The following is a 19,802-nucleotide window of genomic DNA, read 5'->3' as shown; positions in this document are numbered from 1 at the left end:
TGATTCTCCCTAATCCTTCTTCATTCAAAATATTTTTATTTATTTATTTATTTATTTTATTGTCTTTGACAGTAATAGATGGATTGAGCTCCAGCTGGGCTTTGGCCCTTCTAATTTTGACCTGCACAGCCCTATAACATTCAGGACACGATTCCAGAAAAACTGACAGCATGCATGAGAAGAAAGCGCAGCAAATGTGGAACCTGACAGCCTTCCGTCCCCTACCCTTCGGTGATTGTGCTGCAATTCCATTCAACAGGTTTCTCCTGAATTATCCAAGTTTCCCAGGAACTCTTGCTGTGCTGATGTCTGGTCAGAGATAGCACAGTCACGTGAAGGTTGAACCATCTGCCTGCTGACATTAACAGCTGATAGAATGGAGCATCATTGTGGGTGAACCTTGAGAAACTGCAGGATTTTGACTTCAGAAAACTCTTGACTTTCACATGGAGAAGAGCCCAGTCCTGTACCAGAGGAAGAGGAACCCCACACATCAGGGCAGACTGGGACCCTGCTGAGTGAGTAGTGGCCATGAGGAGGAGGCCCTGGGCACCATGAGGGATGCCATAGGAGCAGTGGTGGCTCCTCACGAGGGACCAGGCCAGCTTCCTACAGAGCTGCTTTATGAGGAGCATGGCCACCAAGAAGATCTGAGTTATCACACTCGGCTCAAATCTGCTGTGACAGTAAGAGATAAGGGTCTGCAGCCAAAAAGGAAAGATGTGGAGGTCTCGGAGTCCCTAGGAGAGCCATGTAGAGGCAGGGTAGAGGGCTCTGACAAGGCTGAAAGTCCCAAGAGGACCAGGACTTTGTGTCCATGGCTATGGCTGTTGTCTCTGTCACTGAGACCTAGGAGGAGACAGCTGATCGTTAAAGCACCAGGGCCTCATTGCCTCCTTGCCCTCACCTAAGAACCAGGCAGGGGTCGTACCATTCTCCTGCACTTGGCCATGCACATCCCCCTCTCCTACTGCACTACAAAGAGCCCTGAGCAACCTGTCAAGGGAAAGGATCTCCCTTCCCACAGTATGGGTGTCAAGGCCTAGACCTTGTGCTTGGAAACACACATCCATTTTGTCTACACATCAGTGTCACCTTCACACTGCTTTTGTCTCCTTGTCCTCACTGCCTCCAGGGTTCTGCTCTAACGAGCTCCAAGGGAGGCTGTGTCAGTGCTGGCCCTCAGGAGGACACTGCAGGAAACTTGCCTCTGACTTGGACTTCTGGAGAGCTGTCTTCAATTGTCTCTGAGTGCCTGAGGTTTGTGGGCTCATAAGCAAAGCCCCCAGAGGGGTGATTGCAGTGCCTTGGTCTGGTGCTGTGCTGTTGAGCTGGGGCAGGCTCGTGGGACAGAGAAAACACATTTCAGAAAGTCCCATGAAGCAGAGAGACAGCTGTGCCCAGGAGCAGCTCCTCTGCACAGCGCAGTAGGAAAGAGACACAGAGGCAGACACAGGGAGAAGAAAAGGAGAGAGGGCTCGGAGGCACTTGGCAGTGGGAGGATGCTGAGAGCTGCCTGCAGGAGAAACCTGCACAGCCCCTGACAAGGTAAGGGTCTGGCTGCAGGGCCATGCAGCTGCAGCTCCTGGAAGGGTCTCCTGCTGGGTGTTGTTTCTGGGAGGGTAGTGGGCTCTCAAAAGCAGTAGGCTTTGAGAGTCTTGCTGGGTTGCAGTGTGAGTTGAGGAAGCCTGGCAGAATCCCCTTGGATTTCCATAGCATGGCTGCTCCTGGTAAACCAAGAGCAGAGTGATCAAGCCTTCCCCAGACACTGCAGGGGATGCACCCCAACTTTCAGATAAACATCTGAAGTCTATGGGGCATCCTCCTGTGCTCTAGACTGTTCTCCAGCAGGATGCAGCTCTCTTGTGGAATCCTTCTTTTATCCAGTTACCTCAAGGAGAGGACACTTCCATGCTAAGGCCATGTCCGTGCTGCTGGGTGACTGTCAGTGGGCTGCTGGATTGAGGTCTCTGCACCCATGGGAAAAGAGGGAAGGGCTGAGATCCTGATCAGACACCAGGATAAAAGGTGAGGATTCTGACCAGCTTCACTTGGACTGCGGCTTCTGTGCTCTCAACTGTCTCTACTTTCTTCTCAGAGAAACCCCTAAGCTTGTTTGTTGTCCTAAGGATTAGAAAGGAAAAGAAAGCAAATCCTACCTTGCTCTACACTGTGGTGGATGAGATTTTGCAAAATGACTGCAAAGCTCAGTGATACCACACGTCGACTGAACTTGACTTTCCCTCATGTTCGTGCTTCCCTCTTGCTGCACTCCCTGAACAACTCCTCTGGAGCTCACAGGTGCCCCTGCTCCCAGTGCCGCTCTCAGCCAGCACCAGCCACAGCTCAAGCAGGAGATATGCAGAAAGGTTCTCCTGCACAGAGAGAGACTCGGGCTGGGGGGAATTCTATGAGATGCAATAGGTTTCCCTGAGAGAAATCTGTGTGCTCAGAGTGCTCAGAGAAGTCTGTTCCAACATTTTTCTTCCTTCTCTTCAATAGACGACAGTGTCCAAAGGAAGGAAATGCCCAACATCAGCTCTGTGAGCGAGTTCCTCCTGCTGCTGCCATTCGCAGACACGCGCGAGCTGCAGCTCCTGCACTTCGCGCTCTTCCTGGGCATCTACCTGGCTGCCCTCCTGGGCAACGGCCTCATCCTCAGCGCCGTAGCCTGCCACCACCGCCTCCACACCCCCATGTACTTCTTCCTCCTCAACCTGGCCCTCCTTGACCTGGGCTGCATCTCCACCACTCTGCCCAAAGCCATGGCCAATGCCCTCTGGAACACCAGGGCCATCTCCTATCAAGGCTGTGCTGCTCAGGTCTTTTTCTTTCTCTTCTTCATATCAGCAGAATATTATAGCCTTACTATCATGGCCTACGACCGCTACGTTGCCATCTGCAAGCCCCTGCACTACGGGAGCCTCCTGGGCAGCAGAGCTTGTGCCCAGATGGCAGCAGCTGCCTGGGGAAGTGGCTTTCTCAATGCTGTCCTGCACACAGCCACTACATTTTCCCTGCCCCTCTGCCAAAGCAATGAGCTTAATCAGTTTTTCTGTGAACTTCCTCAAATCCTCCAGCTGTCCTGTTCAAAGTTGTTCCTCAGGGAGTTTGGGCTTATTTTACTTAGTGTCTGTCTAGCATTCGGTTGTTTCCTTTTCATTGTTTTCTCCTATGTGCAGATCTTCAGGGTAGTGCTGAGGATGCCCTCTGAGCAGGGCCAGCACAAAGCCTTTTCCAAGTGCCTCCCTCACCTGACCGTGGTCTCTCTGTTTGTCAGTACTGCCATGTTTGCCTACCTGAAACCCCCCTCCATCTCCTCCCAATCCCTGGACCTCGTGGTTGCAGTCCTATACTCTGTGGTTCCTGCAGGCATGAACCCCCTCATCTATAGCATGAGGAACCAGGAGCTCAAGAATGCCTTGCAGAAACTCTTTGGATACATGCTTTTTCATTTAAATAACGAACCCAAAGTCCTAACCGGACTCAAAGTTTTTCTGACAATATGTTAGAACAGTCTTTTCTTATTATTTTCCTTTTATACCATTCTCTGAAATTTGTGATTATCATATATTAATGATATTCTATGTTTCCTATCTGTTAATTATTTCTTTTTATTTTTGTCCAAATGCTTTGTCATGTAACTATAGAACTTGGCTTTGCCATGTAACTAAAAAAAATAAAGAATCCAGCATAAATTAACTACTTTCAGCTGCCGTCTCTTCCCACCTCTGGAGCTGGGAGAGCAGCCCCAGCACGCAGGAGGGGCTCAGGGCCAAGAGCCCAGCTGACACATGCAGGAGCAGCCCCAGTGGCCCTTGGAGCTGCCCCTCACTGCCCGCTGGGCTCTGCCTCTCTGCTGCCTTCGGGTCGGGGCTGCTGCTTCCCTGGAGCCATGGCCATGGCCAGCAGCAGGATGTGGCTTTTTCATGCTACTCATTTCACTTCCACACTCTCCACTTGTTCCCTTCCATGTCTGTCTTCCAAACGTGGTGTGAGGTATACACCCAAGGAGCTGCTCCCGGGGAAGGCCTCTTGCTTTTCTCGGCTTCACCGCAGATCAGAGTCCCAAAGTGACCAGTGAAAGACCGAGGACTGCACTGGGAGCTCCCTTCCTGATTCCACATTGCCCAGCAAACAGTAACTGGCCTTTGACTGTCCTGGGACTGTCCCACTGGTGCTGGGTCTGATGGCAAATGGCATCCTGGAGAGGAATCTGGAGCTGCTCTGTGGCTGGGCCGGGCTTCTTGTGCTGGCCTGGGGAGTGGGGCTGGCCCTGTGGGGCACAGGCACTGTGTGCTGGGGATCTCCCAGGAATTAGATGAGGTCCTGAAGCTTCATGGACCTCCATCTCCTGTGCAGTGACTGGTGGAAACCAAAGCAATCCAAGCCTTACGGAGTCCTGATGCTGTGCCAGTATTGCTCAGCAATGGACAAAACACTGGTGTGATACCAATGCTGTACATGTATGACCAATGCTCAAAATGACCATTTCAGATGGATGACCATTTCTCAAGAGCCCCCGACTTGTCTTTGATGGGGTTTGTTGTGCTGGGCTGGGCTGCTGTTACAGGGACAGAGACTACTACTGGCAGTAGAGGTGCCCTGGCAAGTCCACCTGGCTCAATCTGTAGCCCCAAGGGGCTCTGGTCTCCTGCAGGTCCTCTCTGACAGCGGCCAGTCCAGGGAAGTTCCTCAGATGCAGCCGAGTATCTAGAGGTGGAACTGGTTGCTTATGGTCAGACAGCAAAGCTTTGCCCAAAATCCTGTGCATTCCTTCAGTATTTAAGAAACAGAGCACCTAATTGTCATCACTTGAAGGGATTTGGGTGAATCCTTTTCACAAAGCGTCCCACATTAAGTTGAATTTCTGTTGTCACAAAATGAGAATTTCCAGGATGTATATTCACTGCAGAAAAAGAAATACCGTTCTTCCCCTGCACTTGCACTACTCTGTTGATTCTGATGTGCATTTAAGGCCATAATCTTCCACTGGTCCTGATTAAACTGACAGTGTTGGAAGTTCCCTTTCCAGCTCTCTGTCTGGACCTTTGCTCTCTGTCTGCACTTCCCATTGGTCTCCAGATTTGCCCACTGCAAGCCTTTGATCATTCTGATCCCTCTAACCTACCCAGTTAGTCTCTGACCATCAGGGAGTTCAAATTTGACCATGTTTAACAAGTTTATCTAATCATGTCCTTAGGCAGCTCCTCAACTCTTTTTCTATTTAGCATTTCCAATCTAGCTGTATAAAATATTTTATCTTGAAATAAAATAAAATAAAATAAAATAAAATAAAATAAAATAAAACAAAACAAAACAAAAAATAAATCTAGTTTCTTGTCCATCTAATTTCTACTTCTTCCTTTTGGAATGTGAAGTTGCCTAGAGGCAGCCTGGACTGGGCACACAGCTGAGGAGTTTGTTCTGTTTTTCAGCAAATTGTAACATGGTTTACAGTTGTTTGTTTCAAAAAAATAAAATAAAATAAAATAAAATAAAATAAAATAAAATAAAATAAAATAAAATAAAATAAAATAAAATAACAACAACAACAACAATAATAATAATAATAATAATAACAATAATAAAAATAATAAAAAATTATGTGCCTCCGTGCAGCCTAAGGTGGGAACTGGTGCAATGGACATTTATGTCCAACTGTTGATTTCAGTGGAGAATCTGTGTGTTGGGTCTGTCTGAGCTGGAGTCACCTTTTCCCTGCAGCAGCCCGCACAGTGCTGTGCTCTGCACTCGTAGCTGGAACAGCACTGATATCACTCCAGTGTTGTGTCTCTTGCTGCATAGTGCTGGCACAGCATCAGGACTCCTTCTGAGCCCCCAAGAGCCAGCAGTGGGGGTGGGCAAGTGATGGGGAGGGGACATTGCCGGGGCAGCTGACCTAAACCAACCAAAGGGATATTCCATAACACCTGATGTCACACTCAGCAATAAAAGGGGGGCTCTCGTGGGGGAGGGGGCTGTTCCTCCTGAACAACCACTACGCGTTTGAGGCCCTGCTTCCCAGGACGTGGCCGAACACCGCTCGCTGATGGGAAGTAGAGAATAATTTTTTCTCTCTCTGTGCTTCCGTGCAGACTGATTGTTTCTTTTGTCTCTGTTTTTCCTCCCCATTCCTTTTCCCTTTAATTAAACCTTTCTCATCTCTAACCTCGAGTTCTCTGTGTTGTATTTTCTCCCCCTTCCTCTTTGAGGAGAGGGGGAGTGAGAGAGCGGTTGTGGTGGAGCTCGGCTGCACACCTGAGTAAAACCACCACACATGGCCAGCAGAAATTAATGATTTCATAGAGGTAAGAGCATTCATGCAATGCCAATGCTGCAGTAACACTGACTTAAAACAGTAACGTATGTCCCTTACCTTACTGGAAACAGTGATTTTAATCCCTAAACCTAAATGCTACTACAACACTCTGAAAGGAATCAATTTTCTCTCTTGATAACCGTAATCCCTTCACTTACCACTAACATTAAAATGCTCCATTTAACCCTAAACTCCTTGGCAGATGTAAAACACCCGTAAACCACAGAGCTTGTCCATACCTCAACCACAGACGTGACACCACAAGCAGAACACCAAACACTCCCACTAAAACTTTGCTTAATCTCTAACCCAGAAAGTAAAAAGAGATACCGAGGGGGCTAGAGAAAGCTCAGCTCTGTCTCAGGATCTTCTGCCCCAGCAGGAGCAATGTGACCATGACAGTGACTGTGAGGTCACTTCTGTCTCTGCACTTGATAGGGCAGCAGCAGGAACGTGTCACGGAAAGGGACTGTGAGGTCACTTGTGTCTGGACGTGGCAGGTGACAGTCCTGTGTCTTGACATAGACCTGGGATCTGGACTTTTGGGCTGACAGCTGCCAGTGGCCCTGCTAGGCCAGCAGAAGGCACCTGCTTGGCATGCTGACTGGGGGATCCCCTCTGCCTCCAGAGCCAGGAGGACCCAGGCAGAAAGAAGGCCCCAACATGGGTTGTCCTGTCCCTTCTGCTTGAGTCCATGAGTGGGCAGCAGGAGGCACAAGGCTTGGCTGTGTCTCCACAAGAAGCTGCAAGGCCAGCAGCAGGCCCCTGGCTTGGAAGATGCTGGTGAGTATCTATGACGTGACCTTAGCTTTGTTTTTCAAGGAACAGCTGGTGAGGGTTAGTGAGACAGTGAAATGATGGAAATGCTGGGATGACAGCAAGGTGGTGAACAGAGGTGGGTGTCTACAGACTTCCAGGAAATAGGATAAAGTGTGGGACAGCATATTAAAATGTGCAGAGGAGAAGGCAGAGTGCTGGCAAGAAAGGAAGGACCCAACAGCCCTGTCACTTTGGCTAGAGCTTATGAAAAGACGACATATAGTCATTGCAGTGCAGCCTCTTTGCTTCCTTGCAATCCTGTGCAGAGGCAGGGTAGTGTCATACCAGTGTCCTTCTCATGGCATCACACTGCCCACCACATTCCTCAGACCTCCAGGAAAAGTCCTGAGCCAGACAGGGGGGTGCAGGATCTCACCTCACAGTGACTGGGGTCAGGCTTTAGACCTTTTGCTTCACCAAAACCAACCAAGACTTTTCTCATCACAGTGCTTTGCCTGTCTGTAATCATGGCCTCCAATTATCTGCCCTAAGCAGTCCCTGGGGAGGCTTTGTTAGTAACAGCCCTCAGTGGGGCCCATTAATACTCCAAGTCACTTCAGCTTTTCCTTTTGAGTTTGCTTTTTCGCTCAGTTGCATCATTCTCCTCTCAGTACCCAAGTTTCTTTGACTCAGCACCAAAATACACCATGGAACTCATTAAAACACAGAAACTCCTAAGGAGCCATGTCTCTCCCAACATTTTCTTCAAGTCTTCAAGACTTGATCAGCTAATTGGAGAGCTTTCATGTTGTAGTTAAGGGGGAAGATTTCAAGGAGCATCTAATAAAAATCTTTCTTCATTTTAAAGGCTGAATTTTGTTGTGTTTCAGTTTAGAGCATCATTCTCCTGGTTATATTGGTCTAGGGTTTCTCCTTTGAAGCCCTGCTTAGGTGGGAAGAACAGGAGTTTTCCTATTTCAAAACAAACAACAGGAAATCATGCTGCAATTTAAAAAAAAAAAAAAAAGTTCAAGTTCCTTATTTTGTTGCCTCCAGTGATGTTTACCTTCCCAAAAGGATGACTGTATATGATGTATTTTACAGTGATTTAAATATCTGTGTTAATATTAATCCATATCATACTAATTCAATGATAAATGATGAGGGTCTTACTAAGGAAACCGTTAGAAAGACTGCTGAGAGATGGGCGACCTTGAACTCACTGAAACTCCAAGCAGCAACTGGGTCACTGAGAGTGGTCTGAATGATTAAACGGTAAGAGGAGGGCAAACCAGGAGAATGATGGGAAGTGCATAGGTCCAGACAGGCAGCTGGAAAGGGGACATTCAGCAGGGTCTATGTAATCAGGATGAGTTTTGTGCCTGGAAGATGAGGGAGGGAGCACACCATGATAGAAAAGCGATGACAATGCAACTACAGGTGAACACCAGTATTTCTTCTCCTGGGATGAATATGCATCCTGAAAAATCACATTTCTTCATGATAGAAATTACACTTCACATGAGACATTTTACGGAAGGGATTGAATCTTTTGAGCTGATGAGTTGTTGCTTTATCATTCAAGTACTGAAAAAAATACTGGGTATTCTGGCAGAGCTTTGCTGTCTGACCATAAGCAACCAGGGAAAACCTCCAGTGGCCCTGTTGTGTTTGAGGCACTTCCCCGGACCAGCAGATGTCAGAAAAGACCTGCAGAAGGCCAGAGCCCTTTGGGAAAATCAGGTGGAGCCAGGTGGAGTTCTCAGGGCACCTCCACTGCCAGCAGTGGTCAATGTGGAAGCCAAAAGACAGCAGCAGTGAAAAGGCCACGTCATGCTGCAGGCCATGGCCATGGCTCCAGGGAAGCAGCAGCCCCAACCCGAAGGCAGCAGAGAGGCAGAGCCCAGCAGGCAGTGAGGGGCAGCTCCGAGGGCCACCGGAGCATCTCCTGCATGTGGTAGCTGGGCTCTTGATCCTGAGCCCCTCCTGCGTGCTGGGGCTTCTCCCCCAGCTCCAGAAGAGATGGGAAGACAGAGAAACTGAGATGAATGATATTCTGAGGGACTTGTTATTGTCTTTACATATTCATTAAGCTTGCTTCTTTAGCTATATTAGACGACTGGATAAAAGAAATTAAAAAAAATTACAAGATGTTAAAAATACATTTATTTAAATCAAACCCAAGAAACTTAATTGTAAAAACAAATTAACAAAAAAAAATCCTAATAAATTCTTTAATAAACTAGGAAATTCTTTGCACCCAGGGTATCTTTTTCCAAACTCTCATGCATGGTTCAGTTTGCCCCAAGCGTCTTGGAGGCAGTGGCCCCCTCTGTGTAGAAAACTGAAAGCAGTCCTAAAGGATGACTTCAGGCAAAAGCTGACACCTCTGATATGACAACCCCTACCCAAGACCTATTCCACTATGGGGCCTAGCAGGTACTTAGAAAGAGCCGATCTCAGAAACTACATGCACAGCAAGTGCCTTCTGCTGCCCTACCATGGACACTGGCAGATGTGAGCCTAAAGGCACAGATCCCAGCCAGGAGTCAAGGGTGACCTGTCAGCTACTTCAGAAAGAGCTCACCTCACAGGCCATTTAACAGCCATTTGCTTCCTGCTGGACTTAGTGTTTCTGACGCACCACTGAGCAAATAATACCAGACCTACAAAACACCCCATTTTTGAGCCAGGACCTGCCCAGGTAGAAGTGATCTGGTTGTGATCCTCCAAGCTCATGGCACACCTTCTGGGCTCCCAGCCTCTCTGACACACAGGAGCCAGTTCTGTGCCAGTCCCGGGAGATGCTAGGGAAGGAGGAACCTTGCAGGCTATGTTCTAGCACCATTCCATGTTGGCGGTCTGTCAGCTCCTTGTGCACAGTGAAGATCATGTTTGTATCCAGAAGCCATGAGCCTGTAACTGGCTTAGAAGACACTCAGGAGAAGTGGCCTCCAAGCCCCAGTGCCCCAGCCCCAGCCCCAGCCCCAGCTGGCAGTGCTGCTCTGCAGAGCGAGGGGGCTGTGGTGCCCGGGGCATCGGGGCACTCTGCAGGGCTGTGCTGGGCAGGCTGGGAGGCAGACCCAGCTCAGGGGGTCACTGCCATTGCCCCAGGGCTGCAAGGAATCACTCGCCAGGCTCCTTTGATGGGGCTTTTGTGTGCCCTGGGGCTGCAGAGCTCTCCTCTGCCTGCTCACGCCAGATTGAGCACTTGAGCTCTGCTCAGTCCACCTCGGAGGAGATCCCCCCTTAGGAGGGAAGTGCTGCAGTGGAGGCCAGCTGTGCCACTGCCGTGCCCACTGCCTGTCCCTGCCTGCAGTCCCAGCTCAGCCCCACAACAGCACTGGCACCAAGGAGCAGCCGGGCCTGACCCTACCAGCAGGGCTCAGCAGGACAGGGCGGCAGTGGCAAGAGAGCAGCTCTGCATGTCCCAAGCGCTGGTGCTCCCTGGCCGTGCTGCTGGGATGGGACTCTTTTCCTCTGCACCCCTGCACATGGGCACTGCCCCTGCAGAGCCAGAACAGGTCTCAGAGGAAGGATGTCAGACAAAAAAGCCTATTGAACTTTAACTTCCTGAAGTTTAAATTCATAGAGATCATGGTTTCACATGCACAGAGTCTATAAACTATATTCAACAGGTACATCCATATCATTTTAATGGGTGTTATTAGCTGAATTGATGTAATAAGAATATACAGAAACACAACCACGAAAAACAAAACAAAACAAAACGCCACAGGTATATTGGCTATTCATATAATTATTGACATTACAAGTCATGTGCAGAAGCAGATCAGAAATTTGCATCCAAGACACATCTAGCCATCTATTTCCACAAGGCATGCTTGAGCTCCTGGCTCCTCATGCTACAGATGAGGACGTGCTACACTACAGACACCACTGAGTACAGAACTGCCACCACCAGGTACAGGGATGGGGAGGAGATGGGGGGGGGCTTCAGGCAGGCAACCATGACAGGCCTGAGGAAGACGGACACCATGGCCAGGTGAGGGAGGCACGTGGAAAAGGCTTTGTGCTGGCCCTGCTATAGAGACGACAGGACTGTCACCTAGATCCACAAGGTCGAATCCAAGTACACTGTTCCTATGCGTGGCAGCTGGGCTCTTGGCCCTGACCCCCTTCAGGATGCTGAGGATGCTCCCCCAGCTCCAGAGGAGATGGAAAGAGAAGGATACTGAGACTAATGAATTTCCTCTGGTATCTTTATTGTCTTTAACAACAAAGGAAACATGATCTCTGTGTACATTAAATGATATGGTAAAAACTAAGACAAAATGTAACATTCAGAATGCTGAGAACTACACTACAAAAAAAAAAAATAAATAAAATAAAATATTAACAGAGAAAAATAATTTTTAAAATGTTGTGTCATTTTCCCGAATACCCTTTTATTTCTGTTAGGATTATTATTAATGAAAATGTTATGATAACACTAATAATGATAAAAATGATACGATATAGTATGAATCAAAATATTTGCATATTATTAAGAATACATTCTCTGAATACATCACAGATGCTAAAGAAGCAAGTATGGAAACAATTTCCTCACTGCATTCTTGAGCTCCTGATTCCTCATGCTGTAGATGAGGGGGTTCACTACTGGAGGCACCATTGAGTACAGAAATGCCACCACTAGGTCCAGGGATGAAGAGGAAATGGAGGGAGGCTTCAGGTAGGCAAATATGGCAGTACTGACGAACAGAGAGACCACGGCCAGGTGAGGGAGGCACGTGGAAAAGGCTTTGTGCTTGCCCTGCTCAGAGGGAATGCTCAGCACTGCCCTGAAGATCTGCACATAGGACACCAAAATGAAAATAAAACAACCAAAGGCCAAAAAAACACTAAAAACAAGTGCTCTAACTTCCCTGAGGTAGGTATTTGAGCAAGAGAGCTTGAGGATGTGGGGGATTTCACAGAAGAACTGGTCCACAACAGTGCCATAGCAGAGGGGCAGCGAAAATGTGTTGACCGTGTGCAGGACAGCATTGAGAAAGCCACTGCCCCAGGCAGCTGCTGCCATCTGGGCACAAGCTCTGCTGCTCAGGAGGCTCCCGTAGTGCAGGGGCTTGCAGATGGCAACGTAGCGGTCGTAGGCCATGACTGTGAGAAGGGAATACTCTGCTCCAATCAAGAAGACAAAAAAGAAGACCTGAGCAGCACAGCCTTGATAGGAGATGACCCTGGTGTCCCAGAGGGCATTGGCCATGGCTTTGGGCAGAGTGGTGGAGATGCAGCCCATCTCGAGGAGGGCGAGGTTGAGGAGGAAGAAGTACATGGGGGTGTGGAGGCAGTGGTGGCAGGCTACGGCGCTGAGGATGAGGCCGTTGCCCAGGAGGGCAGCCAGGTAGATGCCCAGGAAGAGCGCGAAGTGCAGGAGCTGCAGTTCGCGCGTGTCCGCAAATGCCAGCAGCAGGAACTCACTGACTGAGCTGCTGTTGGGCATTTGCTGACATTAAGCACAGCTGCCTGTTGAAGATGAGAATGCAGATCAAAGTTAGAACAGACTTAAATGAAGAAAACGTATTCCCTATCTTAGCACACCCCCCAGGCGATCTTCTCTCTTTACAGGAGAGCCTGTCAGAATCTCATTGTTTCCATTCTGATCTCTCTGTGCAATACTCTGGGATTCTCAGTCTCCTGTACAATCCTGAAAACAAAGTACCCTCAAGCTTGCCTCCTCTGCAGTGCAGGAATCGGAAAGCACTGAACCAAAAAAAAAAAAAAAAGCCTTCTCCTTCAGATAAACAAAGCCTCAATCTTCTTCTGAAAATGACCCCTTATAAATGCCATTCTCTAAAGCATCTTCCACTCCTTTCTGGAGAAACAGAGAGACCCACCCTGCCAGATGCTATCAGGCATCGGATGTGCCAGCTGTAGAAGACCCCTCTGGCAACCCCACCTGCAGTGCCCTGCTGCCAGAGCCTCACGGTGTCAGGAGCCTGCAGATGTGTCCTGCCACACGCTGCCCTCTGTTGTTGCGCTCCTCAGTGCCTCCAAGCCCTCTCTCCTTCTCTCCTCTCTGTGTGCCAGCTGCGGTCAGAGCCCCCAGCCCTGCTGCGCTGTGCAGAGGAGCTGCTCCTGGGCACAGCTGTCTCTCTGCAGCACTGTCCTCTTGCCAGGAGCTCTGCTTGGGCCCAAGAGCCCGGCCCAGCTCAGCAGCACAGCACCCGACCATTGCATAGCTTACTCTGTGCCCTTGGGCTCCCTCGAGGTGTCCCCAAGGCCTCAGGGCTGACAGCTCCCCAAGGCAGCAGGGTCTCTGCTGGGGTGTGCTGATTGAAGGAGACTGAAGTCATCACTGACCTCTTCTCTCTGTAGATGCCAGAGACTAATTTTTTAAAGTGTGATTTGTGCTTTGGATTGTGGTTGTCAAGCATGTTGTGCTTTATCCTGGCATACAGCCAGCACCACATAGCTCATCCTCACCCCTGAAATGCTAATATTTTGAGATAAGGACGGTTAGTAAATCAAGTGTTGCACAGTGCAATTGCTCACCACACACTGACCGATACCCAGCCTGTCCCCAAGCAGGGGTCCCCCTGAACCTGGCCAGCCTGCCTCAGGATCTCCTGTGTAGGTCCTTTGACCTTACTTTGTTTTATGTCAAAATCAGAGGTGGTGGGACTTCATTCAGTCCACAGACGTCCACCATTATCTTCCACTCCCCATTAGAATTTTGCACTGTCCATACGGGACTATTAAAGGGTGAGAGAGCCTTGCTGATCGCTCCTTGGCTCTCCAGTCAATGAACCAGGTCATGCAGGAGAGTCAGGGAGTCTCTGTCAGTGCAATACTGCCTCAGGTGCACTGTTGTGGTAGCGATTGGCACCTGCTGCTCATTGGCCATCAGCACCTCCAGAGCAGAAGGGCCCTGTGAGAGAGTGGGCAAGGTAGACAACTGTTTAAAGGTAAACCTTTGCATTTTTGAAGTACCCTTTCCTGAAGGAGTCTATTCTAAGGATGCACAGAGCTTCTGGGCCAGTCTCAAGGGGTTGCTTTTGCCACTCTTTCCCATTAGACTCACATCAGCCTCCAATACAGTTAGCTACTGGGATTCTCCCGTCATTCAAGAAATGCAAATGGGTTTTGGCCCTTTTAGCACTACACTAAGCACTGGTGTCCACTAGAGCCTTGCATCTTCTGTGGGTCTGATGTGCCAGGTCATGGAATCCTCAAAGTCCAATACACCCAGTTGCCCCCTTCCTCCCCCCTGGCTGGAGGTAGAGCCCCTCTAGTCCCACTCATAGTATTCATTACTCTGTTTGGAGGACTGCCCACTAGAAACAGGAGCAGCAATTTTCTCAGAAGAACCACTTTTTGTGAATGTTTTTCCTTGTGCTTCATGTATCCATGCCTCTAGGATGGAGGTAGATTTTCCATCCCATTTTCTCATGGCTTCTCTGTCATCACACAGTTAAAACCACAGGTTTCCACGTGGTATGTACCCACTATATCACCTTTCTTGAGTACAGGGACACTTACACCTGAGAGCTGAGGTACTGGTTGTGGAGGTGGGGAGGAAGATGTATTCTCTTGTAGCTGTTGGACCTACTCAGACAGTTTCTCCATAGACGAGACACAGGCTCATAGGGAAGAAGAGAGACTTTCTTTGTAATGCCATAGCTGGCTAGCAAATTCATCCACCATGGATTCCTCTTAGTCTTTCCTGGTCATTACTGTCAATGAGTTGGCATATAATGACGGTGCACTCCCTACAAAGCTCTGCCCCATGGGTCACGTGCACTTGACTTCACCTGGATCTTCAGAAAGCTGTTAGTTGCCTAAGTTTCTTAGTTTTTTAGGCAACTAATCACCTCCAACGTGACTAATTCCCTCAGGTACTGGATACCCCCTATGGGAGCTCAGTTTGGAAGCCTGTGGAATCTGCTAGACACAGAAATAAAGTAGCTAGTAGAAAAATGCAAGATAAGGTACAAGACAAGTTGCACAAGGTCAAAGAAGAAGTAACAATTGAGGAGTTGAGAAAACAACCAGCACGAACGATCTGCATGACAACAAATCAACGAGCAGAATAAGAGCGTGATAGTTGCATGAACAGTAGTATAGCCACCAATGAGCGAGCTTGCCTGGTAGCATACCCGGCACATGCAAAGATGCTAAGGGTATAAATGCAAGAATGTATAGTCAATAAACGCTTCAGTTGCACACCAGCCTTGAGTTGTGTGATCAGTTCCTTTCAAATGGTGACCTCGATGTGATGGGAGATTTGGGACGAGCAACGTAGGCATAGTGACCAAAGGGAACCCCGCTGAATGAATTGAGCTGACAGCAGGACTGCAGCTTCCACCCTGGGACCGCACCTAACCCCAGGTGAGCAGCAGGCAGAAGTATGGGGGAGAACCTATTGGCCAAGGAGGAGACAATAGTGAAATTGTTGAGCAAACTCTTAGAGAAAAGAGGGATAATGTTGATCCATATAAACTGAAACTACTGTTAAAAGTTTTTGCAAAAAAATGGCGCCCCGCCAACTGTATCAGCGATGTTTGATTTAGCTACTTGGGAACATGCAGGGACTATTTGGGACACTGCATCTCGGGGAAATACCACAGTAGTGGAGGTAATGACAACTTGGCGTTTAGTAACTGAAATGTTAAGAGCTTAGTGGGCAGAAAAAAAAGGTACAAACTGCTGTGGCACAGGCAAGCGAAGCACAAGAAGGTGCTTGTGCACTGACAGAAAAGATCAACCTGATTGATTTTGAAAAGGAGGCTGAAACAAGCCCTAGCCCATTTCCTCCACCTTTGTCACCATCGGTGCCCCTGACAAGGGATGTTTCTATGGCCCCCATCTCTTCCCAAAGCAAGGCCCCTCGATCAAGTAAAGATTTTGACCCTTGCAAGCGTTGGGACGGTATACTCCGAGAGGCATTGAAAGATGGAGACCCGATAGGCATGGCTTTTCCAGTAACAGTACGGAATAATGGGCCAAATGAGTATAATGTTTTTCAGTGGGACTTAATAAAGGAACTGAGAAAAACAGTCATGACCTACGGATTGCATGCACCTTTTACACAATCATTATTAGAAAATGTGATGACAGGTCAGTTGCTGGTTCCGTATGATTGTCGCCAAATAGCTGCTATGATCCTCACCCCGACTCAAAAATTGTTATGGGAACAGAAATGGAGAGAACTGTGTGAGATAGTGGCACTGCAGAATTTAGAAAGAACATTAGGCGACCCTCTTATGGGTGCGGGGCTTCCTCAGCTTATGGGAACTGAGCCGTTAATGGACCCACGATTACAACTTGGCTCAACAATGCCATCTTGCGACAGTCAGCCCAACTAGCATTACAAGCCCTGCTGAAACTGCCAGAAACAGGAAGGAGCCAGCCTTCTTTTACTAGCATACGACAAGGAGTCAATGAACCTTATATGCAGTTTGTAGACAGATTGACGGATTCACTGGACAAGCAAATAGATAATCATGAAACTGTTATAAATGGCTCAGGATTCAAATTAGGATTAAAAAAATAGGATTTATTGAAAGAATATAAAGGAATAGAGGTAAGCAAACAGCGCTGGGTGCACCGGGAGTCTCCGCTCCACCAGGACGCACACCAGTTACATCAAGCAGCTGATTTTTATGCTCCTAGACTAATACATATTCATTACTACTTTAAAAAAATAGATTATTATAATTAGCTTCCGGGGTGCAGTCCCTCCTACTGGAGCATGCGCAGTCTCCTCTGGGGGTCTCCTCTGGGGGTCTCTAGGGGTCTTTCATGCTGAAGGCTCGTAGTCTTCCTCTCCCCTTTGTACTCACTTGGCACCATACCAAGTTTATAGAACACTCCCTTCAGGTCTTGTCTCCCAGCCGTCCTTCAGCTTCTTTTTCCTTCCTCTTAATCTCTCGGCCCCCCTAACCAGATACCAAAGGTATGCATAGTATCCCATAACAGTCACTAGTTGTTATCAGTTGTTCTGAAACCCCCAGACATCAAACACAAACAGCTTTCTTATTGACACTTCACGAGTAATTAAAACATTCTTCCCCAGCCATTCACAGACACATCTATAGCAGTGTTAAGTTAATCTCGAAGAAGACAGGAAAAAAGGCTGTAACTGTTAGAAATAGAAGTCTGGAATAACAAAAGCAAACAGGTTCATAAATTTAAGGAGTATTTTCTGAAGACTTGATAAATTGACTAGAATGAGGGGGAGATTGGGACACACTGCATCTGTGGTTCAAGAATTAAATTGCCAGTGCAGGGCCCAGAGGCAGACAGGATTCAAACAGAATTGTTCTTTATGGACACGAATTGTTAAAACATTCCTCACAAGAATAAGCAGAGTGAAGGATGTTGAGTTTTGTCCTAACATGAGGAAGGATGTGCATCACTGATGAAGGAACGCTCTTTCTGTGCCACCATCAATGCAAGTTATACAAGAACTATATCAAATAAAGGAAACCTGTTCCACACTGGCTCTGTCACACCATGGGACAGGGGAGGGACAATTTTCAGTTTCAGCCTCTTTTTCAGAGAAGCTTTGCCCTCTCCCTGCTCACCACGGTGCAGATCCTGTCCCTGGATTCTCCATGAGCACCTTGTAGGTCCTGGCAGGCTGCGTGGAAGGGACGAATGCCCTGGGCCCCCTTCCTGCTCTGCCCAGGCCAGCAAGGGCCCAGAGCGGCCTCCTCGCCCCTGCCCCTGCAGCTCTGGGCTCCCTTTATGCAGCCCTGGCTCTGCAGCACCAAGCCCTGCTGGGAGCCCTCTACTGCATGCTGCCACTGCTCCCTGACGCTGCTGTTGCCCTCTGCCGGGCACTGCCCAGCCCAGCCCAGCCCCTGCCCACCTCTCCCCAGCTCCCTGCCCTCTCCCCAGCTGTGGTGGTTTTACCGTGCTGAGCAGCTAAACCCCACACCAGCACAGCAGCCCAGGCTGAGCTGGCCCCAGGGCAGCGCCCACTGCAGGCTGCTGCAGGGCTCTGGGCATGGCCACCACAGCCGCAGCCCCTCAAAGGCACCGCAGCTTCTGGCACAAAGGCGGCTCTGGGCCTCCCCAGCAGCCCCCGCACTGGGGCCAGGCACGGCTCAGGAGATGGAGGTCCGTGAAGCTGCAGGAGCCCTGCTCTCTTGCCTGGGAGATCCCCAGCACACAGTGCCTGTGCCCCGCAGGGCCAGCCCCACTCCCCCGGCTAGCACAAGAGGCCTGGCCCAGCCACAGAGCAGCTCCAGATACTGATCCAGCATGCCATTTGCCATCAGACTAAACACAGTCCCAGGCCAGTCAAGGCCAGTTATTGTTTGCTGAGCCATGTGCAGCCAAGAAGGGAGCTCCCAGTCCAGCACTACACTGAGCACTCTGAGATTCTGATCCACAGTGAAGCCCCGAAAAGCAAGAGGCCCGTTCATGCAGCAGTTCCTTGGGTATATTCCTTCCACCAGCTTTGGAAGAGCTGTGCAATGAAAGAGATACCACTGAACAGACAACAAGATTGTCAGCAAGATACATGAGATCTCAAGACTTAGTTGAATGTGAAAGCACAAGAGAACAATGAGGTAGCCAAAGGGAGCAGCAGTGACAAGGCCAAGTCCTGCTACTGGCCATGGCCATGGCTCCAGGGAAGCAGCAGCCCCAACCCAAAGGCAGCAGAGAGGCAGAGTCCAGCGGGCAGTGAGTCTCTTGGCCCTGAGCCTCTCCTGCGTGCTGGGGCTGCTCCCTCAGAATCAGAGGAGATGGGAAGAGAGGGATACTGAGTCCAATGGATTTATGCTGTCTTCTTTATTGTCTATACTTACAGAGGAAGTCTAGTTTAATTACAGAATTTCTATTTCTATTTCTAGGTTGGAAGAGACCTCAAGATCATCGAGTCCAACCTCTGACCTAACACTAACAGTCCCCACTAAACCATATCCCTAAGCTCTACATCTAAATGTCTTTTGAAGACTTCCAGGGATGGTGACTCCACCACTTCCCTGGGCAGCCTGTTCCAATGCCTCACAACCCTTTCAGTAAAGAAGTTCTTCCTAACATCTAACCTAAAACTCCCCTGGCTCAACTTAAGCCCATCCCCCCTCGTCCTGTCACCAGGCACGTGGGAGAACAGGCCAACCCCCACCTCGCTACAGCCTCCCTTGAGGTACCTATAGAGAGCGATAAGGTCACCCCTGAGCCTCCTCTTCTCCAGGCTGAACAAGCCCAGCTCCCTCAGCCGCTCCTAGTAGGGCTTGTTCTCCAGGCCCCTCACCAGCTTCATCGCCCTTCTCTGGACTCGCTCGAGCACCTCGATGTCCTTCTTGTAGCGAGGGGCCCAAAACTGAACACAGTACTCGAGGTACGGCCTCACCAGAGCTGAGAACAGGGGGACGATCACCTCCCTAGCCCTGCTGGTCACACTGTTTCTGATACAAGCCAGGATGCCATTGGCCTTCTTGGCCACCTGAGCACACTGCTGGCTCATATTCAGCCGACTATCCACCATCACTCCCAGGTCCTTCTCTGCCTGGCAGCTCTCCAACCATTCCTCTCCCAGCCTGTAGCTCTGCTTGGGGTTATTGCGCCCCAGGTGCAGGACCCGGCACTTGGCCTTGTTGAACTTCATGCAGTTGACCTCAGCCCATCGGTGCAGCCTATCCAGATCCTCCTGCAGAGCTTTCCTACCCTCAAGCAGATCGACACACGCACCTAACTTGGTGTCATCTGCAAACTTACTGAGGGTGCACTCGATGCCCTC

The 19,802-nt window shown here is 49.2% G+C and overlaps 2 protein-coding genes across 2 annotated transcripts in view; both read right to left on the bottom strand.

The window, feature by feature from the left end:
* Positions 1 to 9,974, bottom strand: part of LOC311216613 (ATPase family AAA domain-containing protein 2-like) — a gene marked incomplete at both ends in the record, with an annotated part of 35,489 nt that extends 25,515 nt beyond the window's left edge. The window contains one exon of the mRNA XM_084298145.1: positions 9,778 to 9,974. Within this exon, the coding sequence (XP_084154271.1) occupies positions 9,778 to 9,974 (197 nt within the window). The remainder of the gene's footprint in view (positions 1 to 9,777) is intronic.
* LOC311216333 (olfactory receptor 14C36-like) overlaps positions 1 to 12,548 on the bottom strand; it is a gene marked incomplete at both ends in the record, with an annotated part of 60,411 nt that extends 47,863 nt beyond the window's left edge. Inside the window, one exon of the mRNA XM_084297877.1 lies at positions 11,725 to 12,548. Within this exon, the coding sequence (XP_084154003.1) occupies positions 11,725 to 12,548 (824 nt within the window). The remainder of the gene's footprint in view (positions 1 to 11,724) is intronic.
* Between the last annotated feature and the right edge of the window lie 7,254 nt (positions 12,549 to 19,802).

The sequence above is a fragment of the Netta rufina genome (assembly GCF_964035555.1).
Source record: "Netta rufina genome assembly, chromosome: 18".
Taxonomy (NCBI): domain Eukaryota; kingdom Metazoa; phylum Chordata; class Aves; order Anseriformes; family Anatidae; genus Netta; species Netta rufina.
Note: the sequence above shows the minus strand (reverse complement) of the source record. Positions and strands in the feature narration are given on the sequence as shown.